General features: G+C 45.4%; 2 protein-coding genes across 2 annotated transcripts in view; one reads left to right on the top strand and one right to left on the bottom strand.

Annotated features, from left to right (window-relative positions):
* The window catches only part of LOC144698293 (uncharacterized), a 118,974-nt gene extending 100,729 nt beyond the window's left edge, over positions 1–18,245 (top strand). Inside the window, exons 2-3 of the mRNA XM_078570259.1 lie at positions 3,187–4,157; positions 17,017–18,245. Of these exons, the coding sequence (XP_078426385.1) occupies positions 3,319–4,157; positions 17,017–18,109 (1,932 nt within the window). The 5' untranslated portion in view covers positions 3,187–3,318 and the 3' untranslated portion in view covers positions 18,110–18,245. The remainder of the gene's footprint in view (positions 1–3,186; positions 4,158–17,016) is intronic.
* Positions 1–27,490, bottom strand: part of LOC144698525 (uncharacterized) — an 82,651-nt gene that overhangs the window by 47,027 nt on the left and 8,134 nt on the right. The window lies entirely within an intron of this gene.

The following is a 27,490-nucleotide window of genomic DNA, read 5'->3' as shown; positions in this document are numbered from 1 at the left end:
CACTATGCCTCCCCCTCCCCTTAAAGTATCCTCAAGACAGGTAGTAGTCAAGTCTACAATCTTCGGATCCATAGGCAGACGCATTATCCACTGGCCCTGGTCATGTTCCTTCTGGCTGGAGGGGACAGTTCACTCTGTGTGAGTATATATAGCTTCTAGCAAGTATAAATGAGTCACATTATGAGCCTGACTGATAATCTTTGAAATTTGATGTTCTTGCGTCTGTCCTGATGAGTACAAGATAAAAAGCTGTGACAGAATGTCTCTTTTTTAGCAATATTCAAGTGTCTTAAAGGAGGAAGGTGTAGCAGACAGAGGGAGAGATTTTGAGAGTTTGGGGATGAGGGTACTGAAGGCATGGTCACTAATGGTGGAGTGATTAAAATAGAAAATTCGAGCAGTGCAGACATCCTAGAGGGTTGTGGGGCTGGAGGATATTGCAGAGATAGGGAGAGATGTAGACCATGTAGACTACATCAACTGCACTACCCTCATTTGGGATTTGAAAAGAAGGATGAGAATTTTAAAAACAAGTTGTTTATTGACCGGGAGCCAAGGCAGGTCAGGAAGCAGAGGGGAGTTAGGGGAATGGGACTCACTGCGAGTGAAAACACAGACAGCAAACGTATGGATGGCTTCAGGTTTACAGAGGGAAGAATGTGGGAGATCCGCGCAATGCAGCTCCCACATTCTCCCCTCCGTAAACCTGAAGCCATCCAAACACCACATGGACTGCAGCAGTTCAAACAGGCAGCTCACCACCACCTTGTCAAGGGCAACACAGGATGGGCAATAAATGCTGGCCCAGCCAGCGAAGCCCACATCCCCGGAATGAATGAAAAAAAGTGTGTTGGAATAGCCGTTTGAGTCTGGTGGTAGCAACAGCAGGGATGAGGGTTTCAGCAGCAGATGCTCTCAGACAGGGTAAGGTCGGGTGATGTTACAGAGGTTGGAACAGGTGATCTTAGTGGTGGCACAGATTTGAGGTCAGAAGCTTACCTTGAGATGAAATGTAACACCGAAGTTGTGAAGAGACTGGCTTAATCCAAGACTGTTCCCAGGGAGAGGGATGGAGTTGGTATGTAGGAAAATGGAGATTGGAGCAGGGACCGGAAAAGTCATAGATGGTCATAGAGTTATACAGCACAGAAACAGGCCCTTTGGCCCATCATGTCCATGCCTGCCACCAAGCACCTATCTATTCTAATCCCATTTTCCAGCACTTGGCCCGTAACCCTGTAAGCTGTGACGTTTCAAGTGCTCATCTAAATACTTCTTAAATGTTGTGAGGCTTCCTGCCTCTATCACCCCCTCAGGCAGTGAGTTCCAGATTCCAGCCACCCTCTGGGTGAAATAATCCCTCCTCAAATCTCTTCTAAACCTCCTGCCCCTTACCTTAAATCTATGCCCCCGGTTATCGACACCTCCGCTAAGGGGAAAACTTTCTTCCTATCTATGCCCCTCTCATAACTTTGTTTACCTCAATCAGGTCCCCCCTCAGCCTTCTCTGCTCTAAGGAAAACAACCCTAGCCTATCCAGTCTCTCTTCGTAGCTGAAACACTCAAGCCCAGGCAACATCCTGGTGAATCTGCTCTGCACCCTCTCCAGTGCAATCACATCCTTCCTATAGTGTGGCAACCAGAACTGCACACACTACTCCAGCTGTGGTCTAACTAGCGTTTTATACAGCTCCAACATAGCCTCCCTGCTCTTATATTCTAAGCCTTGGCTAATAAAGGCAAGTATCCCATCTGCCTTCTTAACCACCTTATCTACCTGTGCTGCTAATTAGGGATCGATGGGCATGTACACCAAGGTCCCTCTGATTCTCCGTACTTCCTAGGGTCCTACCATTCATTGTGTATTCCCTTGCTGTTCCAAAATGCATCACCTGACACTTCTCAGGATTAAATTCCATTTGCCACCTCTCTGGCCATCTTATCAGCCCATCTATATCATCCTGTAATCTAAGGCTTTCCTCTTCACTATTGACGACACAACCAATTTGCGTGTCATTTGCGAACTCCTATGTTCATGTCTAAATCATTAATGTACACTACAAACAGCAAGGGTCCCAGCACCGATCCCTGCAGCATACCACAAATCACAGGCTTCAAATCGCAAAAGCCATCTTCGACCATCACCCTCTGCCTCCTGACACTGAGCCAATTTTGGATCCAATTTGCCAAATTGCCCTAGATCCCATGGGTTCTTACCTTCTTGACCATTTTCCCATGTGGGACCTTGTCAAAAACCTAACTGAAGTCCATATAGACTACATCAACTACACTATCCTCATCGACACAACTAGACACCCTCGAAAAATTCAATCATATTTATTGGACATGATCTCCCCCTGACAAAGTCATGCTGACTATCCCTGAATAATCGCTGCCTCTCCAAGTGGAGATTAATCCTGTCCCTCAGAATTTTTTCCAATTAAAAGTGTTGTCAGTCTTCTCAGTGTTTAATTGGAGTTAATTAGTCATCAGGAAGAGAAGCAGGAACCGGAATGGACCATGAGACTGATCCCAGGTTTAACTCAGTTAGCGAGGGAGAGAAGGAAGGAAGGAAATCCTGGGAGGTTTGGAGAAACTACCTTCACAATCACTCATTAAATCTCCACACAGTAAGTTTTGGACACAAGGTTAACATCTGCTATTCTGTATGGTCGGTCAGGGAGTTTCAGATTAATGTTTTGTCACGAGTAATGACTGAAGTGAATGATCAGACATATTGTTATCACCAGTTGCAGGAATTTGTTAAAAAGATACAGAAAGAATTGTCCAAATCTCTGTTTGGATTTCAGCTCAGGGAGCAGGGAGAGTGTGTGGGACGGGGATTTGTAGTTTTGGGGAAACAAGAAAGGAAGAAATGTTCCATGGAAACTAGAATTGTCTGTTCTGAATTTCTATCCTGCACTGACAGTGATGACTTTTGTAAACTCCTTTTACAGAGAATTAGAAGGGGAGAATTTGCAGACGGGAAACTCAAACCAAACATCACATCAAGATCTGATAAAGTCACTCGATTCAGGACCTGAAAATCATCGTCTTTGACTGTGGAAGGAGAAATATTTGTCTATTCTGTCTGTGGGAAAAGATTTCAAACATCAGTGTGACTGGAAAAGCACTGAGACACACACACCCAAGTGAGAATGTTCCAGTGAACTGACTGTGGAAGAGCATTAAACAGTTACACAGCCTGAAAAAAAATCACACCATTCACAGCGGGGAGAAACTGTACCCGTGTTCTCTGTGTGTGGACGAGTCTTCAATTGATCGCCCAACTTGGAGAGACACAGAGACACTGACACCATGGAGAAACCGTGGAAATGTGGGGACTGTGGGAAGGGATTCAATTGTCCTTCCCATCTGGAAACCCACCGACGCAGTCACACTGGGGAGAGGCCGTTCTCCTGCCCCGAGTGTGGGAAGGGATTCACTCAATCATCCCAACTTCTAACACACCAGCGGTTACACACTGGAGAGAGACCATTCACCTGTTCCGAGTGTGGGAAGCAATTCACACAGTTAACCAGCCTACTGAGACACCAGCCAGTTCACACGGGAAAGAGACCGTTCACCTGCCCTGTATGTGGGAAAGGATTCACTGGGTCCTCTGACCTGCTGAAGCACCAGCGAGTTCACACTGAGGAGAGGCCGTTCAGCTGTACTTCCTGTGGAAAGAGATTCAGGTCTTCATCCAACCTCAATGCACACCAGCGAATTCACACTGGGGAGAGGCCATTCAGTTGCCCTGAGTGTGGGAAGAAATTCACTCAGTCATCTGCACTGCGGACACACCAGCGGGTTCACTCTGGAGAGAGGCAGTTCACCTGCACGGTGTGTGGGAAGGGATTCACTGGGTCCTCTGACCTGCAGCAGCACCAGCAAACTCACACTGAGCAGAGGCCGTTCAGTTGTAACTTCTGTGGAAAGAGATTTGGGTCTTTTTGCAACCTGTTGAGACACCAGCGACTTCACACGGGAGAGAAGCCGTTCACCTGCTCCAATTGTGGGAAGGGATTCACTCAGTTTTCCAACCTGGAGACTCATCAGCGAGTTCACACTGGAGAGAGGCCGTTCACCTGCTCCGAGTGTGGGAAGGGATTCACTCAGTCATCCCAGCTGCTGAAACACAAGCGAGTTCACAAGTGCCTGCAGGGGTTGGATTCTGCTGTTAAACACATCCAGGATTAAACCATGTTCATTCTGACAGTTGGGGTTTGTTTCTGCTGATGTTAATAATCCCTGTAACTGGGCTGGAGTTTAATATTCTGGATCTATAGCTGATTGTGTTCTCGGAGCTGCAGTGTCCCTTTAAGAACCGCTGTCTCTGATCTTTCCTCATAATTCAGGAACTCTCATCAGAAATTACAACAAGATTCTGAACTTTTACTTCGATCCTAAATTGATCTTTGGTACGAACTCTACAATTCAGTATCTGAGAGGTTCCACTGATTAACATTTCCAATTAGAAAGTGCTGATTAATCCTTGCTGCCAATTCTTACTGACTTGCATATTACTCACAGTGACACCTCCATTATCCACCAGGAAGAAGGGGAATGGGAATTGGTGGAGAATCGAGAGTTCCCAAATGTTACCCCTCCCGCCGGATACAGAAATCCCCTCGGCACAGGAATGGAGACAAGTTCAATCCAAGTAACGGACTGTAAGTAATCACTGTCTAATAACCTTATCAGATCTTCAGAAATTTGTGGAACATTACAGAAATAGCTCACTCTCTCTCTTATGAAGAAAGCTTCCATAGCAGCTTGCTGGATGATAAACACAGGACAGGTCTGTTATCTCTGCCAAGGACATGTCTTTCACACAGACCCTGAAACAAGACATTTCTCTTGCAATGAAGGCTAACATACCCTTTGCTTTCCTAATTGCTTGCTGCCCTTGCCTATTTACTTTCATTGACTGGTGTACAAGGACACCCAGATCCCTCTGTACATCCACAATTCCTGATATATCACCATTTAAATAATACTCTGCCTTTCTGTTTTTTCACACCGAAGTGTATAACTTCACCTTTATCCACGTTACACTGCATCTGCCATGTGTTTTCCCACACACACAACTTGTCTAAATCATTGTGAAGCCTCCTTGCATCCTCCTCAAAGCCCCGCCCAGTTTTGTGTCATCAGCAAACTTGGAAATATTGCATTTGGTTCCCTCATCTAAGTCATTTATATACATCGTGAATAGCTGGGGTCCAAGCACTGATCCCTGCGGTACATCACTGCCTGCCACCTGGAAAAAGACCCATTTATTCCCACTCTCTGTTTCCGGTCTGTCAACCAATTCTCAATCCATGCCAGTATATTACCCTCAATCCCATGTACTTTAATTTTGCCCAACAGCCTCTTATGTGGGATCTCATCAAAAGCCTTTTTGAAATCCAAATACACCACATCCACTGGGTTCTCCCTTATCTATTCTACTAGTTACATCCTCAAAAAACTCAAGTAGATTAGTTAAGCATGATTTCCCTTTCATAAACCCATGCTGACTTTGTCTAATCCCGTTAATGCTTTCCAAGTGTTCTGTTACCACACCTTTAACAAAAGACTGTAGCATTTTCTCCACCACTAATGTTAGGTTAACTGTCTGTAATTTTCTGTTTTTTCTCTCCCTCTTTTTTAAATAGTGGGGTTACATTTGCCACCCTCCAATCTGTATGAACTGCTCCAGAGTCAAAAGAATTTTGGAATATGACCACCAATGCATCCAATATTCCCAGAGCCACTTTCTTTAGTGCTCTTGGATGTAGATTATCGGGCCCTGGGGAATTTTCAGCCTTTAACCCCATTAATTTCTCTTGCACCTTGTATTTTAACTCATACTGATTTTCTTCAATTCCTTCCTCTCACTAGACTCTTGGTTCCCTAACATTTCTGGGAAATTATTTGTGCTTTCTTTGGTGAAGACAGAACAAAAATATGTGTTCAATTCTTCTGCCATTTCTTTGTTCCCCATTATACTTTCCCCCGTTTCTGACTATAAGTCTTCGCTAATCTTTTTCTCTTCACATTTTTATAGATGCTTTTACAGTCAGTTTTTTATGTTACTTGCAAGTTTACTATCATACTCCATTTTCCCCTTCTCAACCAATCTTTTTGTCCACTTTTGCTGAATTCTGAACTGCTCCCAATCCTCAGACTTGCTGCTTATTCTGGAAAGCTTATATGTCTCGTCTTTGGGTCTAATACGATCCATAATTTCTTTTGTAAGCCATGGTTGAGCCACCTTTCCTTTTTTTATATTTGTGCCAGACAGAAATGAATACTTGTTCTAATTCATGCATATGTTCCTTAAATATTAGCCATTGCTTATCCACTGCCAACCCTTTTAGTAAGTTTCCCCTATCCATCATTACCAACTCACACCTCATACCTGGAAGTTCCCTTTGTTTAGATTCAGGACCCTAGTTTTGGATTCAACTTCTTCACCCTCGATCCTAATGAACAATTCTATCATTTTATGGTCGCTCTTCCCCAAGTAACCCCGAACAACAAGATTGTTAATTAATCCATTCTCATTGCACAATACCCAATCTAGGATAGCCCGCTTGTTCGTTGGTTCCTCAATGTATTGGTCTAAAAACCATCTTGCACACACTCCAGGAAATCGTCCTCCACAGTATTATAACTAGTTTGGTTTGTCAAATCTATATGTAGATTAAAGTCACCCATGATTACAGTTGTACCCTTATTACATGCGTCTCTAATTTCCTGCTTAATGCCTTCCCTTACATCTCCATTACCGTTTGGGGGCCTATAGACAACCCCCACCAACGTTGTGTGTCCCTTAGTGTTTCCTGTCTCCACCCAAACAGATTCCACATCGTGATTTTCCGTGCCAATATCCTTCCTCACTATTGCATTGATTTACTCCTTTACTAACAATGCTACCCCACCTCCTTTCCGATTTTTCTGTCCCCCCTAAATGTTGAATACCCTGGATGTTCAGTTCCCGTCCTTGGTCACCTTGCAGCCATGTCTCCATAATTGCAACTATATTATAAACGTTTATACCCATTTGCGCTGTTAATTCATCTACCTTATTGCGAATGCTCCGAGCATTAAGATACAATGCCTTTGGACTTGTCTTTTAACCTTGTCAGTCATCTTAACTTTATTTTGTACTCTGATCCCATTTGTTTTTCACCCTTGTTTTTTTTGCCTTCCACTTTTGCTCCTTACTTTTCTGTCTTTTGTTTCTATCCTTGTTTCCCCCTCCTCTGTCTCCCTGCTCAGGTTCCCATCCCCCTGCCATTCTAATTTAAACCCTCCTCGACCGCACTAACAAACACCCCCCTGGGGACATTGGTCCCGGTCCTGCCCAGATGCCACCCGTCCTGTTGTACTGGCCCCACCTTCCCCAGAACCTGTCCCAATGTCCCAGGAATCTGAGTCGCTCCCCCCAAACCATTTCTTCAGCCACGTATTCATCTGATAGATCCTGTTATTTCTACTCTTACTAGTACCTTTGAGGTCTGACTTTTTAATTTACGTCCTAACTCCCTGTATTCAGCTTGTGGGACCTCATCCCTTTTTTTACCTATGTCATTGGTACCAATTATGTGGCACTTCCATTGGCTGTTCACCCTCCCCCTTCAGAATGCGCTGCTGCCTCTCTGAGACATCCTTGACCCTGGCACCAGGGAGGCAACATGCCATCCTGGAGTCTCTTTTCCAGCCGCAGAAACGCCTGTCTGTTCTCCTTACTATTGAATCCCTTATCTCTACAGCCCTGCCACTCTTCTTCCTCCCCTCTTGTGCAGCAGCGCCACCCGTGATGCCATGGACTTGGCTGCTGCTGCTTTCCCCTGAAAAGTTGTCTCCCCCAACAGTATCTAAAATGTTATATCTGTTAGAAAGGAGGGCAGCCACAGGGGACTCCTGTACTACCTGCATTCCTCTACTCTGCCTGGTGCCCTTCCTGCTGGTTCAGTCTTTCCCAGTGGTGTGACCACCTCACTTGAATGTGCTGTCCACAATAATCTCAGCATCGCAGCTCCAGCTCCGAAATGTGGTTAGCCAGTAGCTGCAGCTGAACACACCTCCTGCACACATGGCCACCAGGGACACTGGAAGTGTCCATTACTTTCCACATAGTACAGGAGGAGCATATCACAAGTGCGAGCTCTGCTGCCATGATTTCCCTTTAGATTAAGCTCGTTAGTTACTCCCTTTGAACAACACTAACTACGCTAGGGGCCTTATTCTACTGCAAACGCTTCCACTCCAGTCCAAAATCCTCACCTTATTTTGTTTTTGGACTGCAGCAGTTTAATTAGTAGAAAAAGTAGAATAACTCCCCTGACCCTACTTAACAATCAGCTGTGTCCCCTGCATCGTGTCACTTTCTGAATCGTGACCTCCTCGCGCCGCTTTCAACCCTGAGTCTCCCCGAAACTCTCACTCTGTCCTCACACAGCTTTCAGCCCTGAGTCTCCCCGAAACTCTCACTCTGCCCTCACACAGCTTTCAGCCCTGAGTCTCCCCGGAACTCTCACTCTGTCCTCACACAGCTTTCAGCCCTGAGTCTCCCCGGAACTCTCACTCTGTCCTCACACAGCTTTCAGCCCTGAGCTCAGCTGCCGCTCTTTTTAAATCTTCGTTCTGACTCTCAGCTCCCGCTCTTTTTAAATCTCCGCTCTCTCAGCTCCCGCTCTTTTAAAATCTCCACTCTCTCAGCTCCCGCTCTTTTTAAATCTCCACTTTGACTCTCAGCTCCCGCTCTTTTTAAATCTCCACTTTGACTCTCAGCTCCCGCTCTTTTTAAATCTCCACTTTGACTCTCAGCTCCCGCTCTTTTTAAATCTCCACTCTGACTCTCAGCTCCCGCTCTTTTTAAATCTCCACTTTGACTCTCAGCTCCCACTCTTTTTAAATCTCCCTCTGACTCTCAGCTCCCGCTCTTTTTAAATCTCCACTCTCTCAGCTCCCGCTCTTTTTAAATCTCCGCTTTGACTCTCAGCTCCCGCTCTTTTTAAATCTCTGCTCCGACTCTCAGCTCCCACTCTTTTAAATCTCTGCTCTGACTCTCAGCTCCCGCTCTTTTTAAATCTCTGCTCCGACTCTCAGCTCCCGCTCTTTTAAATCTCCGCTTTGACTCTCAGCTCCCGCTCTTTTTAAATCTCTGCTCCGACTCTCAGCTCCCACTCTTTTTAAATCTCCACTCTGACTCTCAGCTCCCACTCTTTTAAATCTCCGCTCTGACTCTCAGCTCCCACTCTTTTAAATCTCCGCTCTGACTCTCAGCTCCCTCTCTTTTTAAATCCCTGCTCTGACTCTCAGTTCCTGCTCTTTTTAAATCTCCGCTCTGACTCTCAGCTCCCACTCTTTTTAAATCTCCGCTCTGACTCTCAGCTCCCACTCTTTTTAAATCTCCGCTCTGACTCTCAGCTCCCGCTCTTTTTAAATCTCCCTCTGACTCTCAGCTCCCGCTCTTTTTAAATCTCCACTCTCTCAGCTCCCGCTCTTTTTAAATCTCCGCTTTGACTCTCAGCTCCCGCTCTTTTTAAATCTCTGCTCCGACTCTCAGCTCCCGCTCTTTTAAATCTCCGCTTTGACTCTCAGCTCCCGCTCTTTTTAAATCTCTGCTCCGACTCTCAGCTCCCGCTCTTTTAAATCTCCGCTTTGACTCTCAGCTCCCGCTCTTTTTAAATCTCTGCTCCGACTCTCAGCTCCCACTCTTTTTAAATCTCCACTCTGATTCTCAGCTCCCACTCTTTTAAATCTCCGCTCTGACTCTCAGCTCCCACTCTTTTAAATCTCCGCTCTGACTCTCAGCTCCCACTCTTTTTAAATCTCCGCTCTGACTCTCAGCTCCCACTCTTTTTAAATCTCCGCTCTGACTCTCAGCTCCCTCTCTTTTTAAATCTCTGCTCTGACTCTCAGCTCCCGCTCTTTTTAAATCTCCGCTCTCTCAGCTCCCGCTCTTTTTAAATCTCCGCTCTCTCAGCTCCCTCTCTTTTTAAATCTCCCTCTGACTCTCAGCTCCCGCTCTTTTTAAATCTTCACTCTGACTCTCAGTCCCACACTTTTTAAATCGCCGCTCTGACTCTCAGCTCCCGCTCTTTTTAAATCTCCGCTTTGACTCTCAGATCCCACTTTTTAAAAATCTTCCCAAGGCCATCGCTCTTCTTGCACTGCCTCCCAGTCTCGCTCTGGAGTGATCACTATGAAGTGATCCACACTAGCTTCTGCCCAACACCCACACTCTAGCTCACAACAGTTAACCGTTCAGAGGAAACTGCAGCCACCAGCTACAAAGACCAGCACTCACGCTGTGTCATCGCAGAATTTTAACAGCACAGAAGGAGGCCATTCGGCCCATCATGTCTGCACCGGCTCTCCAAATGAACATTATGATCTAGTGCCATTGCTCTGCCTTTTCCCCGTACCCCTGCACATTGTTTCTATTCAGATAGTCACCTAATGCCCTCTTGAATGCCTCGATTGAACCTGCCTCCACCACACTACCAGGGAGTGCAATCCAGAAGCGAACCACTCGTTTTGTGAAAAAGTTTTTTCTCGCTTCACATTTGTTTCTGTTGCAAATCACTTTACATCTGTCCTCTCGTTCTTGATTCTTATAAGAGCAGGAACGGCTTCTCCCTATCTACTCTGTCCAGTCCCCTCATAATTTTGAACATCTCTATCAAATCTTCTCTTCGCCTTCTTCTCTCCAAGGAGAACAGTCCCAACCTCTCCAATCTATCCTCATAGCTGAAGTTTCTCGTCCCTTGAACTGCTCTTGTTAACCTCTTCTGCATTCTCTCCAATATGTCCACATCCTTTCTATAATGTGGCGCCCAGAACTGTACACAGTATACCAGCTGAGGTCTAATGAGTGACTTATATAAATTCAACATAACCTCCCTTCTCTTGTACTCTATGCCCCTATTAATAAAGCCCAGGATACTATATGCTTTATTAACAATTCTCACCACCTTCAATGATCTAGGCACATATACACCCAGGCCTTTCTGCTCCTGCATCCCCTTTAAAATTTCACCCCTAATTTTATATTATCTGTACATTTTCTTCCTACCAAAATGCATCACCTCACACTTCTCCGCATTGAACTTCTTCTGTCACCTATCTTCCCACTCCACCAACTTGTTTATGTCCTTTTGAAGTTCTACACTGTCCTCCTTCGCAGTTTACAACACTTCCAAGCTTTGTACCATCCGCAAACTTTGAAATTGTCCCCTGCACACCAAGATCTAGATCATTAATATATATCAGGAAAAGCAAGGTCCCAATACTGGCCCCTGGGGCACTCCACTACAAACCTTCCTCCAGCCTGAAAAATATCCATTGACCATTACTCTCTATTTCCTATTTTACAGCCAATTTTGTATCCACGTTGCCAATGTCTCTTTTATTCCATGAGCAATAACTTTTCTCACAAGTCTGTTGTGTGGCACTGTATCAAATGCCTTTTGAAAGTCCATGTACACCATATCAACAGCATTATCCTCAACGATCTTTTCTGTTACCTCTTCAAAAAACTCTAGCAAGTTGGTTAAATACGATTTCCCCTTTAGAAATCCATGCTGGATCTTCCTTATCAACCCATATTTTTCCATGTGACTACTAATTCTATCCCAAATAATTGTTTCTAGAATCTTGCCCACCACTGAAGTTAAACTAAGATAAAAAACAAAATACTGTGGATGCTGGAAATCTGAAACAAAAACAGAAAATGCTGGAAAAGCTCAGCAGGTCTGACAGCATCTGTGGAGAGAGAAACAGAGTTGGCTTTTCGTGTCCGTATGACCCTCCTTCAGAACTGAAGTTAAACTAACTGGTCTGTAATTGCTGGCCTTATCCTCACAACCTTTTTTGAACAAGGGCATAATGTTTGCAATTCTCCAGTCCTCTGGCACCTTCCCTGAGTCTCGGGAAGACTGGAAAAATTATGGCCAGTCCCCCTGCAATTTCTACTCTCACTTCCTTCAATAACTTTGGATGCATCTCATCCGGTCCCGGTGCCTTGTCAACTTTAAGTACCGATAGTCTATTCAATACTTCCTACTTATCAATTTTGAACCCTCCTAGTGGCAAAGTTTCCTCATCTGTCACCATGGTCTGGGTAGCATCTACCTCCTTGGTAAAGATGGATACAATGTGTTCATTAAATACCTCAGCAATGGCCCCTTCGCCCATGTGTAAATTCCCTTTTAGGTCCCTAATCGGCCCTGCTCTTCCCTTTACTGCCCTTTTACTATTTCTACGCCTATAGAAGACTTTGGGATTCCCAAATTGATGTTGGCTGCTAGTATTTTCTCATAATTCCTCTTTGTTTCTCTAATATGCTTTTTTACCTCCACCCGAACCTTCTGTATTCCTCTTGGTTGTATTTTCTACCTGACACCTGTCATAAACACACATCTTCTTCATCTTAATTGCTATCTCCTTTTTCATCCAGGGAGCTCTGTCCATCTGTTTGTCCTCCATAACCAGTAAATTGTTTTCATGGGTAATGTATCTTTCCTGTCTATTTAGCTTACGCATCATAGTTAAACTGTTGCTTCTCAATAAACTACTTTAAAATCACTTCTGAGCTCAGCCCCCTTTTTGGGTAATCTGTGACTCCCGAACCTAAATCTTACCAGCCATAATGAAGAGGGCAGTTTTGGTCGTCATATTATAGAAAAAGATATCGAGTCACTGGATAGGGCCCAGAGCAGATTGTAATGGTGGTACCAGAAATGTGCAGGTAAACATACCAGGAAAGGATTGACAGACTTGGTCTCTTTTCTCTTGAGAAAATAAGGCTGAGGCTAATCGCGGTCTTTAAAATGATGAGAGATTTTGATGGAGTGGATACAGAGAGAATGTCTCCTCTTGTGGAGAAGAGCATAACTAGAGACCATCAATATAGGATAGTCACCAAGAAATCCAATAGGGAATTCAGAAGAGTGGTGAGAAAGTGGAACTCGCTTCCAGTGGGAGTGGTTAAAGGGAATACTATAACTTTTGTTTAGTTGGAAAAGGCGCAATGTGTGGATGTGTTCTTTTTTTTATTTGCAAAGCACAGGGTCCTGTGTGTGAATATCTGTAGCTTCTCACACGTGTAAGTGAGGCACAGTGTGAGACCGACTAATAATCTTAAATTAGTTGTTGGTGTAATTCTTAGCACAATCAGGATTGATAACAAGTTGTTATGATCCCCAGCTGTGGTTACCTCTGGACAAGCCTGATCGCAGAGTGGAACCCAGCTTGATAGATCCGAACTTTAATTTGTTTGTTTAGATATGTGGAGAGTAGCTACTGAACAGAGTCACAGGAGTCCGCTGATGAACTTTTAACAAAAGAATAAAACATTAATTAAACAAGAAAAAATGAACTATACTCCTTCACGCACAAGTATACCTTTACAGATATATACAGATTTGTAAGGATAACACAAGTAACCAAAAGCTATCTTATACTCTAATGTTCACATAAGTACACAGTCCATGTAAACCAAGAGGCACCCTGAGGTCAGACAAACCACACTCTGAAACCAAGTGACAGGTGCCACCTGAACCGAATGCTATGGATCTCTCATCAATTCCCCCACACGCTTGTCACAATGTGAGCCAACCAGTCTCACTGAACTCTGTCTTTCACACGACAGTTTCCAATCTCCACTCTCCAAGAACTCGCTTTGGAATCTTCTCCCAAACCAACACTTCCTCTCAGACGCCTTCCGCAAAGGTTCACCTCCAGAGTTTTGAACTCTTCTTCTGATGTTCCTTTCCCCTGGGTCACCACATGCATTCAAGCCAACTTCCATGCACTCCCTGTCATCAACTCAGCTGTCAACAGTACCACTGCTTCTATTCCCAGAGCAAAGCGTTACCGGCCTTCAGTTGTCTCTTTGGACCTTCTTGCCACTCACAATCTGTTCTCGCTTTAAATCTGCTTTCTGCAGCTTTTGTCCCTATAAATCTGAAGCTTGGAACTTTCTCCCTGCCCCTCACCCTTAAATTCATTAACAGGACCTTTTCCAGGTTCCTGTCCTTCCTTTGGCTAGAATGTCTGCTTGGGACTTTCTCCTGTTCTGTCTCACTCCTTTGGCCTTGAGACATATGGTTCTTTTGGGAAACCTGCAGCTTCTTCTCCCAGTGTCCAGTCTCTCTGAAGCCCTGGCTTCAAACGGCATGAAGCTGCTGTTCCTTAGTTTTTTATGTGTGTTTGTGGGAGGGAACTGCCTCTCTGGACCATATTGCTAGGCAACAGCGCTGTTCTTTTTTTCTACTCTTGTTTGCTTACCTTAGTTGACAGTTGTAAAACTCTCATTAGAAATACAAGCACCTTTCAAAGTGAAAGGAAAACTCAGTTTGACCTTTTTAAACCAACAAATACAGAAATACAAATCAAACTTAAACTTTAAAGCTAAGTCTCATTCCGAACACCCACAAATGCTCAGAAAACTAACTTAAATTGCCTCTATTTCCGAACAAAGTGTTGTCCAATTGTGGAATCACATCTAATATTATTCAAGGGGAAACTAGACAAGCACAAGAGGGAGAAGGGAATAGGAGGTTACTATGATAGATTTAGATGAGGAAAGATGGGAGGAGGCTCTCTTGGAGCTTAACATCAGCATGGAGTGGTTGGGCTGAATGGCCTGTTTCTGTGTCATGTATCCTATATAACTACATTCCTGAAGGGTCTGGTTCTAACTTTTAGACTATACCACCTATTCTTAGACTGCCTAACCAGCAGAAATAATTTCTATTCACCCTGTGTTCCCATTAATGTGATCAACTCTGCTGTTACTATTAATCACATCAGGAACTGAACCATGTTCATTCTGAGAATTGGGGTTTATTTCTGCTGATCTTAATAATCCCTGTAACTGGGCTGAAGTTTAATATTTTGATGTCTGTTAAATAAATCAGTTTTGTTTCAAACACACAATGTCGAGTCTTTGATTTTTCCAGGATAAGAGGAGACTAATTAATGTCCTGTTACTGACTGCACCATTTTTGGATATTTTCTTCTTTCTAACTCTAGATTATTTCAGTTCTCAGACCTTTCGTTTCTCTCATGGACAAGTCCCAGCTCCCAACACCTCCCAGAGAGCCACTCTTCACCTTGGGCTCCAGGGGAGGTATTGGTTTTAAAAACAGAAAATGCTGGAAGTAGTAATCCATACTTTACTAACTGCCAATTGATTTTCTCCCAGATTATTGTCTCCAACCTTCCCCCACCACTAATGTGAAGCTGATTGTCCTGGAATTGCTGTGTTTTTGAACAGGGGTGTAACATTTACAATCTGTCAGTCCTTTGGCACCACTACTATATAAGGAGGATTGGAAGATTGTGACCAGAGCCTTCACAAGTTCCATGTGAAGGATGCTGTCTCTGACAGTGCAGCAGTCCCTCAGTGTCACCCTGGAGTGTCAGCCTAGATAATGTGCTCAGGTTTATTAATATTTCCTCTTGTTATTGATGTGGGTCATTAAGAAACAATGGACTCTTATGATGTCATCCAGTCCCAGTGTGATGATGTCATCCAGTCCCAGTGCGATGATGTCATGAAGACTATTAAATACCAGCGGAGCCTTAGTGGTGAAAACAGTTTTGTTCGAGATGGCAGCAAGTCCATTACTGATGGATCAGCAAATGGAATTAATGGGAAAGAAAGTGAGGCAGCTGATGAACATCAGGAATAGTGTTGTAAATTATGAAGATGAACAACATGTCGAGTATACATGTCCTATCACCCGGCACACTGTCCCCGTCTCCTGACACATTGTCCCCGTTTCTAAATTTTTCCAGTTTGGATAAAAGGTTAGTGACCTGAAACATTCACTGTTTCCCTCTTCATAGAAGCTGTTTGACCTGCTGAGAGTTTCCAACATTTTCTGTTTTGAGGTCGGATTTCCAGCATCTGCAGTATCTTGTTTCAGGGTCACAGTGGATCAGTTTTCTCTGACTTATCGTTCCCTGTTTAAAGGTGAAGAAGGAGCTTTTAAAGAATGAGACAATAACTGTCCCCCTGTTCGACATGAAACTAAACTCACTGTTAATTCCCCCTCAGTAACAATTGTAAACACAAAGTTTCCAGCCGGGATTGAACCGGGGACTTTCTCATGTAAAGTAAAGGTGATAATCAGTGCACTAGGGAAATGAGTGTGAATCCCCCCCGGACAGAGGGGAACTGACCATCCATCTCTAGCTCTAATTCCCAAACAGAAAATGCTGCCAAGAATCAGCAAGTCAGGCTGAGTCTGTGGCCGCCCTCACCATCTGAAACCGTCACAATGCCCGGCTGATTGACGGCAGATCAGGGTCAATAGGAAGTAGGGGCGTGACTGGAGGACCGAGCAGGTGTGGCTGGTCCTCCAACCAATCGGAGTGAAGGAGGGGCGGGGCCCGAGGTGACGCGGCGCGCAGGCGCAGTGTCGTTATACCTGAAGCCCGGTGAGTGCGGGAGCTGAAGAAGGAAGGAGGCGGGAAAGGGTGAGTGACAGCCGAGTGCAGGAGAGAAATGGAGTCAGTGTGGACTCGGAAGCTTTATAAACACCCGGTGCAGGCCTCCGGACCCGAATTAGAAACTTTCGGTCCAGCGTTTGCGCCAAGACGACAACTGAGACTCTTCAGGTCTCAGGCCCGGGGTAGCGGCCGCCATCTTTATAGGGGGCAATGTGCAGCAGGGCGCATGCGCAGATATCCTAGTCCAGGTAGCAGGAGGAGAGAATGTTGTTCATTTCTATCCTGGACTGACAGGGATGGATTTTGGAAACTCCTTTCACAGGGGGTTAGAAGTGGGGGACTTACATACAGCAAACTCAAACCAGGAGTAATGTTTGTTTCTAATGAATATTTAATCCTGAACCTACAGTGATGATTTTTTTTTTTACAGGATTTTTGAAGATCTGGAATTTGAGGCAGGAAACAGCAACCAAATCTGACAGAGTCATTTCGTTCATCAGATCCTGAACATCAATGGATTTTGAACATGGAAGGAAAAAGCAGTGTTCACAGTGGGGAGAAACCGTACATGTGTTCTGTGTGTGGACAAGGCTTCAGTGAATCATCTGGCCTGTTGAGGCATAAGCACAGTCACAGCAGGGGGAAACCGTGGAAATGTGGGGACTGTGGGAAGGGATTCAGAACCCCTTCGGAGCTGGAAATTCATCAGCGCAGTCACACCGGGGAGAGGCCGTTCACCTGCTCTGAGTGTGGGAAGGGATTCATTCACTCATCCACCCTGCTGACACACCAGCGAGTTCACACTGGGGAGAGGCTGTTCAACTGCTCCAAGTGTGGGAAAGGATTTACCCGATCATCCAACCTGCTGAGACACCAGCAAGTTCACACAGGGGAGACACCATTCACCTGCTCCAAATGTGGGAAGAGATTCACTCGGTCATCCACCCTGCTGCAACACCAGCGACTTCATGCTGGGGAGAGGCCATTTACCTGCCCTGAGTGCGGAAAGGGATTCACTACCTCATCTATCTTGTCGAAACACCAGCGAGTTCACACTGGAGAGTTCGCCTGCCCTGAGTGTGGGAATGCATTCACTGATTCATCCACCCTACAGAAACACCAGCGAGTTCACACTGGGGAGAGACCTTTTCAATGTCCAGACTGCGAAATGTGTTTTAAGAGTTCCGGAGAGCTGATATCTCATCAACGTGTTCACACTGATGAGAGACCGTTCAGGTGCTCTCTGTGTGGGACTGGGTTCAGGTGGTCATCTCAACTCACTGTGCACCAGCGAACTCACACTGGGGAGAGACCATTCTCCTGCTCCGAGTGTGGGAAAGGATTCACCCAGTCATTTAACCTGCTGAGACACCAGCATGTTCATACTGCTGAGAGACCTTTTAAATGCCCAGACTGTGGAAATTGCTTTAAAAGTCCCAGGGAATTGATATCCCATCGACGTGTTCACACTGACGAGAGACCATTCAAGTGCTCTCAGTGTGGGGCTGGGTTCAGGCATTCATCTCACCTCACTGTACATCAGCGTACTCACACTGGGAAGAGACCATTCACCTGCTCCAAGTGTGGGAAGAGATTCATTCAGTCATCTCACCTGCTGACACACCAACGAGTTCACAAGCAATAACAGTAATTGGATTTTGCTCTTACTCACATCCAGGACTGAACCCCATGTTCATTGGGGTCTGCTTCGGCTGATGTTAATAAACTCCAGCACAATTATAGGTGTTAATATTATGAATAAAAGTGAAATAAATAAGTTTTGTTTTAAACACACAGTGTTGAGCCTCTTTAATATTGCTAACACAAGTTAGTTCTTTTTGAAGGGCTCTCCCTCTCCCCGTCTCCTCCATCCTCACCTCCAACAACAAGTGTGAGGAGCTCATGGAGCTTCTTTGTCACTAAGATTGAGACAATCCGATCAGCTGCCTCTGCTGCTTCCCTCCCTTCCACTAGCCCACCGAGACAAACTGTCTCTTAACTCCCCCCTTGTCTGAGCCCAAACTCACATCTTTCTCCATCCAGCCTCCACATACTCAGCAAGTTCAGACGGCAGAGAGAGGGTTAAATGCTTAGATGTATCAAGAGCTTTAAAAACCCACATTCACTGATGTTTCACCAGTGCATTCACTCCGGTTCCACTCCATTCACCTGCTCTCACTGCGGGTAGAGGTTCAGGTGATTGTCCAGCCTGCTGCAACACTAGTGAGTTCACACTGGGGAGAGGTCATCCACCTGCTCCATGTGTGGGGAGGGATTCACTGATTCATCTAACCTGTTGGCACATCAGTGAGTTCACACTCACCAAAGATCTTTTAAACGTCTGGATTGTGGGAAGTGTTATAAAGGTTCTCTGGAGCTGACGTGCTATCAACATGTTCACACTGACAAGAGACCATTCAGGTGCTCTCGCTGTGGGACTGGGTTCAGGTGATCATGTGAACTCAGTATCTACCAGTGCACTCACACTGGGGAGAGACTGTTCATTTGTTCCATGTGTGGGAGAGATTCACTCAGTCATCCCACTTGACTACACATCAACCTGTTCATTCTGATAAGAAACCGTTTCAAACTTCTGCCTGTGAAAGAGATTTTAAACCAAAGTAGATGCTCTGAAACACAAACACATTCTAACTCACCATCACCATCCCTGGGTATGTCCTGTCCCAGCGGCAGGACAAACCCAGTAGAGGTGGTGGCACAGTGACATACAGTCGGGAGGGAGTTGCCCTGGGAGTCCTCAACATCGACTCCGGACCGCATGAAGTCATGTGGCATCAGGTCAAACATGGCCAAGGAAACCTCCCGCTGATTCCCATGTACCACACTCCCTCAGCTGATGAATCAGTGCTCCTCCATGTTGAATACCACTTGGAGGAAGCGCTGAGGGTGGCAAGGGCACAGAATGTACTCTGGGTGGGGGACTTCAATGTCCATCACCAAGAGTGGCTCAGTAGTCCCACTATACACTGAGCTGGGTGAGTCTGAAAGGACATAGCTGCTAGACTGGGTCTGCAGCTGGTGCTGAGTGAACCAACAAGAGGGAAAAACATACATTGTCATCAACCTGCCTGCCGCAGAGGCATTTGTCCATGACAGTACCTGTAAGAGTAACTACCACACAGCCCTTGTGGAGATGAAGTCCCATCTTCACATTGAGGATACCCTCTATCGTGTTGTGTGGCACTATCACCATGCTAAATAGAATAGATTTCGAACAGACTGGGCAGCCATGAAGTGCTGTGGGCCATCAGCAGCAGCAGCAATGTACTGAATCACAATCTGTAACCTCATGGCCCGGCATAACTCCCACTCTACCATTACCGTCAAGCCACGGAATCAACCCTGGTTCCATGAAGAGTGCAGGAGCAGCACCAGGCGTACCTAAAAATGCGGTGTCAAGCTGGTGAAACTATAACACAGGACTACTTGCATGCCAAACAGCATAAGCAGCAAGTGATAAGCAAAGCTAGGCACCCCACAATCAATGGATCAGATCTAAGTTTTGCAGTCCTATCACATCCAGAAAGGGGACATCAATAGTGCTATCAAGTGGCACTTGCTCAGCAATAACCTGCTCTTTGACGCTCAGTTTGGGTTCCACCAGGGCCACTCAGCTCCTGTCCTCATTACAGCATTGGTTCAAACATGGAGAAAAGAGCTGAACTCCTGAGATGAGGTGAGAGCTACTGCCCTTGACATCAATGCAGCATTTGACCGAGTGTGGCATCAAAGAGCCCTAGCAAAACTGGAGTCAATGGCTTCAGGGGGAAAACTCTCTGCTGGTTGGAGTCATACCTAGCACAAAAGAAAATGTAGTTGTTGGAGGTCAGTCATCTCAGCTCCAGGATATCATTGCAGGAGTTCCTCAGGGTAGTGTCCTCAGCCCAACCATCTTCAGCCAGTTCATCAATGACCTTCCTTCCATCATAAGGTCAGAAGTGGGGGTGTTCGCTGATGATTGCACAATGTTCAGCACCATTCGTGACTCCTCAGATACTGAAGCAGTCCATGTCCAAATGCAACAAGACCTGGTCAATATCCAGGCTTGGGCTGACAAGTGGCAAGTAACATTCGTGCCAGACAAGTGCTAGGCAATGACCATCTCCAACAAGAGAGAATCCAACCATCGCCCCTTGATGTTCAATGGCATTACCATCACTGAATCCACCACTATCAATAATCTGGGGGTTACCATTGACCAGAGACTGATCTGGAATAGCCAAATAAATACTGTGGCTACAAGTCCAGGTGAGAGGCTAGGAATCCTGCTACAAGTAACTCACCAGCAAGTTCACACTGAGTTCATTCAGCCATTCAGCTGCACTTCCTGTAGACAGAGGCTCAGGTAGTCAGGCAACCTCAAAGCCCACCAGCGAGTTCACACTGGAGAGAGGCCATTCACTTGCAGTGTGTGTGAGAAGGGATTCCATTGGTTATCCAGCTGCCGAGAGTCCAGCAAGTTCACAAGTGACTGTAGGAGTTAGATTCTGCTGTTATTGCTGGTCTTAATCACATGCAGGACTGATAGTCTGACTGTATTTGGTCTGTTTGTGTTGATGTTAGCAACCCTATAACTGGTTGGAGTTTAATAGTCTGGGTATGTCATTGATTTTCAGGACTGCATTTTGTCCTTTTTTGAAAGCACCATCTGTGACCTCTCCCCTTAATTCAGGAATTCTCAACAGGAACTCAGTTTCAATAAAATTATGGGCTTGTAATTCAATCCTAAATTGATCTTTGGTGCAAACTCTACAATTCAGTGTCTGAGAGGTCCCACTGATTAACATTTCCAATTAGAAAGTGCTGATTAATCCTTGCTGACAATTCTTACTGACTTGCACATTACTCACAGTGACATCTCCATTATAGAGACATATAGGAACATAAGACTTAGGAGCAGGAGGGAGGCCATTCAGCCCTTCGGGTTTGTTACAGCATTCAATTAGATCATGGCTGATCTAGTTGTGGTATCAACTCCACTTTCCTGTCTGTCCCCCATAACTCTTGACTTTGTTGTTTATCAATAATCTGTCTAACTCAGCTCTGAATACATTCAATGACGCAGCCCCCACTGCTTTCTGTAGAAAATAATTCTACATAACAATGACCCCTTGAGAGAACAACATTTCTTATCAACTCCGTCTTAAATGGTAGACCACATATTCTTAAACTATGTCCGCTTGTTCTGTCTCTCACAAGTGGAATCATCCTCCTGCTACCTACCCTATCAAATCCCCTCAGGATTTGAAGAAGAGTCATACGGAGTCGAAACGTTAACTGTGTCTTTATCCCCACAGATGCTGTCAGACCTGCTGAGATTTGGCAGCATTTTTTTTTTGTCCCCTTAGGATCTTATCTGTTTCATTATGATCACCTCTCATTTTTCTAAACTCCAATGGGTGAAGGTCAAATTTTCTTCAGAAGATAAGCCCCTCATCCCAGGGATGAGTTGAGTGAACCTTCTCTGAACTGTTTCTATGCAATTATATCTGTTTCTAATAAAGATACCACAGTTGTACACAATATTCCAGATGTGGGCTCACCAAGGCCCTGTACAGCTGCAGTAAAACTTCCCTACTGTTATATTGCATTTTATATTGGTGAAATTTAATTATCAAGGAACATAAACAAAAAAGTCAAGTGTTTTATAGGCTCATCAATGAAAGCTTCATCAATCAATGTTGATATTGCTGAATCTTGGAAGTGGCTGAGTTCAATCATTTCTGACCCAGCAGCAGCAACATTTGGGAAAGCTGGAACCCACAACAAAAACTGGCTTGAGACCTACTCAGCAGAGATGAATCTGTCATTGAAGCAAAAAGCAAAGCCTACCTGATTACAACATAAACCCAACAGCTAGAGCACTGTGTAACTTGAAATTGGCTGAGACAGTTGTGTAAAAGATAGGAAGATACTGTGCAAATAAACACTGGATCAGCCCACGTCAAGAAATCCAAACTGCCTGTGACAATGGAAATCTACGTGCTGTGTATGATGGGATCAGGAGGGCGCTTGGTCCGACCATCACCAAAGTTGTCCCCCTGAAATCAGTAGATGTTGAAGTTCTCAGCGACAGAATTAAACCGATGTCCCGCTGGGGTGAACACGACTGTGAGCTGTACACCTGTCGGACAGACATCTCCCAGTCTCCGCTTGACTCTCTCCTGCAGCTTCCTTTCATGGTTGAGTTGGACGAGGAACCATCATCACTTGAGCTCGAAAAGGCCATTGATTCCTTTGCAAGCGGCAAGACACCCGGCAAGGATGGAATTCCAGCTGAACTGCTCAAACCCAGAAAGTCTCATCCACTGTCGCACCTTCATGACCTCCTCCTCCTCTATTGAAATTTCTTTCTCTTCTGCAGCTGATTTAAAGTTGCAGATTTTGCTCCGAAGATTAAGTTGGGATTGATATTCAAAGTTAACTATTTTACTGCAGAAACAACTACAGCTGGGAGTCAGTGAATTAAGAGGAAAGATCCCAGACAGCGGTTCTTCAAGTTACACTGCAGGCCGGACAGCTCAATCAGCTCCACTCTCAGCTCAGGAGAGCTCAACAACTCCACATCCTGTCCATAGGGGAGTTCTCCTGGTGCAGTGGGACCAATATTCGTGCTTTAACTAACACCACCAAATAAAACTGGATTAATCAGTTAGTCTGATTGCTGTTTGTGGAATGTTACTGTGCACAAACTGGCTGTGGTGAAACAGAAACAACGTATTTATATAATATCTTTTATGTAACAAAACGTGCCAAGGTGCTTCACAGGACTTTATAAAGAAACATTTGACATCGACTGGCATGGGTCGATATTCGGGTCAATGGACAGAACCTTGATTGGAGAGGCAGATATTAACAAATCTCTTTAATCAGGAGAGAGAGGTGGAGAGGTTTAGGGAGGAAATTCTGGAACTTTGCACCTAGGCACGGCCACCAATGGTGGAGTAATTAAAATCAGGGATGCTAAAGAGTACAGAATGAGATAGCACAGATATCTCAGAGGGTTGTGCGACTGGAGATTACAGAGATTGGGAGGGACGATGCCATTGAGGGATTTGTAAACAAGGTTCCAAATTTTAAAATTGAGGCATTGCTTGAACAGGAGCCAATTGAGGTCAATAAGCACAGGGGTGATGAGTGAATGGAACTTGGTGTGAGAAAGCACATGGACAGCAGAGTTTTGGATGATCTCACATTTTTGTGTGGGTGTTGGGTGAATGTGAGGGGCCGGCCAGGAATGTATTGGAATTGTCAAGTCTAAAGGTAACACGGACATGGATGAGGGTTTAAGCAGCAGATGAGCTGGGGGTGGGGTGGAGACAGGCGACGTTATGGAGACTGAAATATCTGGTGTTAGTGATGGTGCGGATATGTGGTCAGAAACTCATCTTGGGGTCAAATAAGACATCGAGATTGTGAACAGTGTGGTTCAAGCTCAGACAGTTCCCCGGGAGAGGGATGGACTCGGTAGTTAGGGAACAGAATTTGTAGTGGTGACCGAAGACAATGGCTTTGGTCTTCCCAATTTTTAATTGGCGGAAATTTCTGCTCATCCAGCATTGGATACACGAAAAGCAGTTTGATAATTTAGTAACAGTGGAGGAATGGAGAGGGATGTTGGTGAGGTAGAGCTGGGCGTTGTCAGTGTACATGTGAAAACTAACACGGTGCTTTTTGATGATGTCACCGAGTGGCAGCATAGAGATGAGAAATAGGAGGGGCCAAGGATAGATCCTTGGGGGACACCAAGTACAAGGACTTTGGAGAGGAAAGGGAGGTTGGAGATGGGCCGGTAGTTTGAAAAGATGGTCAGGTCAAGAGTTTATTCTTAGGATGGGTGATGATGATAGATTTGATGATGAGAGGGACATTACCAGGAGAGAGATAAACATTAACAATATCAGCTAACATGGGGAAATTGGATAATCAGCAGTTTAGTAAGAATAAGGTCAAGGGAGCAGAAGGAGGGCCTCATGGACAAGATGAGCACTGAGAGGACATGAGGGGAGATGGGAGAGAAACTGGAGAAAGATGTGGGTTCAGGGCTCAGACGAGAAGGAACCTTAGAAACAGTTTGTCCCGGTGGGTTAGTGGGAGGGAGGGAAGCAGAAGAGGCAGCTGATCGGATTGTCTCAATCTTAGTGACAAAGAAGCTCCATGAGCTCCTCACACTTGTTGTTGGAGGTGAGGATGGAGATGACAGGGGAGAAGCAGAGTATTGGAGATATTAAAAAGATTCAACATAACTTGTATTTCACACCAAGTTGATTTAATTGATTTGTATCAACAATATTAGCCTCTATAAAAGGGCTGGAGTTTATTAACATCAGCAGAAACAGACCACAATGAACATGGTTCCATCCAGGATGTGATTAACTACAGTAATTGGATTTTGCTGTTACCTGTCAACTCGCTGGTGTCTCAGCAGCACAAATGACTGAGTGAATCACTTTCCAAACACAGACCAGCTGACTGGTCTCTCCCCAGTGTGAACTCGGTGATGTTTCAGTGGGTAGGTTCAATTAATGAATCCCTTCCTACAGTCAGGGCAAGTGAGCAGCCCCTTCTCCAGTGTGAATTCGCTGGTGTCTCAGCAGGTTGGATGACCGAGTGAATCCCTTCCCACACATGGAACAGATGAACGGCCTCTCCCCGGTGTGACTGCGCTGATGTACAATGAGGTCTGATGATCGCCTCAACCCAGTCCTGCAGTGAGAGCACCTGAACGGTCTCTCATCAGTGTGAACACGTTGATGCAAGCTCAGGTCCTGGTAACTTTTATAGCAATTCCCGCAGACTGAGCATGTAAACTGTCTCTGGTCTGAGTGAACCAGATGATGTCTCAATAGGTGGGATGACCTAGTGAATCCCTTCCTACACTCAGAGCAGGTGTACAGTCTCTCCCCAGTGTGAACTCGCTGGTGTGTCAGCAGGTCGAATGATCGAGTGAATCCCTTGCCACATTTTGAGCAGGTGAATGGTCTCTCCCCATTGTGAACTCGCGGTGTGTCTGCAGGATCGTTGAAGGAATAAATCCCTTCCCACACTCGGAGCAGGTGAACGGTCTCTCCCCGGTGTGAACTCTCTGGTGTGTCTGCAGTTGGTTGAACTAATAAATCCCTTCCCACACTCGGAGCAGGTGAACGGTCTCTCCCCAGTGTGACTGCGTCGATGAGTTTTCAGGTCAGACGGGTAATTGAATCCCTTCCCACAGTCCCCGCACTTACACGGTTTCTCCCCAGCGTGAGCAGCGCTTTCTGCTTCCATGTTCAAAGGCTGAAAATATTCAGGTCCTGATGAATCAAGTGACTCTCTCAGGTCTTGGTGTGAGTTTCCTGACAGCAAACCTTCCCCTTCTATTAGACTGTGAAATTGATTTAAAACAGAAAAAACGGAGTGAGAGAGAACCCACAAAAACACAAAGGCAGGTTGTGAAATTGAGCTGAATGAATCTGGTAATTTGTGGGGCCGTCACAAGGAAAAAGTGACCATGAAAACTGCTGGATCGTCATAAAAACCCAACTGGTTCACTAATGTCCTTCAGGGAAGGGAACCTGCCACTCGGTCTGGGCCTACACAAGATTCAGGCTTCTAGGGGAGGAGGGAGAAAAAGCAAGAGAGAAGTGAGAGATGCAGGAGAACTCAGAAAGAATCTCCCCAGCCCTCAACCTCCACCCCCTAGAAGGACCAGGGTAGCAGGTGTATGTGACACACCATCACCTCCAAGTTCCCCTCCAAGTCACACACCATCCTGACTTGTCTGACATCCAGTACTGGATGAACAGAAATTTCCGCTATTTAAATATTGAGAAGAATGAAGCCAATGTCTTCAGCCACCGCTACAAACTCCACTCCCGAGCCACCGACTCCATCCCTCTTCCTGACAACTGTCTGAGACTGAACCAGACTGTTCACAACCATGGTGAAATATTTCACCCCAAGATGAGCTTCCAACCACATATCCACATCATCACCAAGACCACCTATTTCCACCTCAGTAACATCGCCCGACTCCACCCCAGTCTCAGCGCATCTGCTGCTGAAACTCTCATCCATTCCTCTGTTACCTCTAGACCTAACTATCCTAACACACTTCCAGCCAACCTCCCCTATTCAATCTCCCTGTAATCTTGAGGTCATCCAAAACTCTGCTGCCCATGTGCCTACTCGCACCAAGTCTTGTTAACCCATCACCCCTGCGCTCACTGACCTACAAAGGCTCCGGGTTAAGGAGAACCTAAATTATAAAATTCTCATCCTTATTTTAAAGGCTGTGTTTGCTGCCGTTGTGCAAGCGCAGTTGTTCTGTTTTGTTCTGTCTTCGTAGGGTTAATCTCTCCTCCTCCTCAGGCTCAGGTCACCACTGCAGACTCACCGTGAGGAAACGCAGACTGACTTGGTCACAGTGTCCATCAATCAGCCAATTCAGAACTCAGTCAACAGCAGAGAGCTTTGACTGTACAGTCCTAATCTCTAATGCTTTTTTTTAAACGCATGCTGTTCTTTGAAATGCCTTGGAAAGTTTTATTAAGTTAAAGGCACCATTTAAACACAAGTTGTTGTTGTTGATTTGGATATATAGCACTGTTCCTTCATCATCGCTGGGTGAATAACCTGTAACTCCTTACCTAACGGCATTGTGGGAGCACCTTCACCACACGGACTGCAGCGGTTCAAGAAGGTCAAACATCATCTTCTCCACAGGCAACTGGGGATCGGCAATATTTGCTGGTCTGGTTAGTGAAAGGGCAGGGGAGTGGGACTGGCTAATGTGCTCTTGCAGAGAGCCAGCATGGGCACAATGAGCTGAATGGCCTCCGTCTGTACTGTAATCATTCAGTGATTCTATGACTTGATGAGAAAGGACCTACACTGGAGGCCAGGGACCAACTTCTGTAACCAACACCCATCCTGATACAAACCGGCTCTTAATTGGTCCGTCTGTGTTTCTAGACTCGGTTCTGTGAGCAACGCCTGCAATAAAATAATAGCAAAATACTGCAGC

Source organism: Cetorhinus maximus, chromosome 23 (genome assembly GCF_964194155.1).
Source record: "Cetorhinus maximus chromosome 23, sCetMax3.hap1.1, whole genome shotgun sequence".
Classification (NCBI taxonomy): Eukaryota; Metazoa; Chordata; class Chondrichthyes; order Lamniformes; family Cetorhinidae; genus Cetorhinus; species Cetorhinus maximus.
This window is presented reverse-complemented; position numbering and strand designations above follow the sequence as displayed.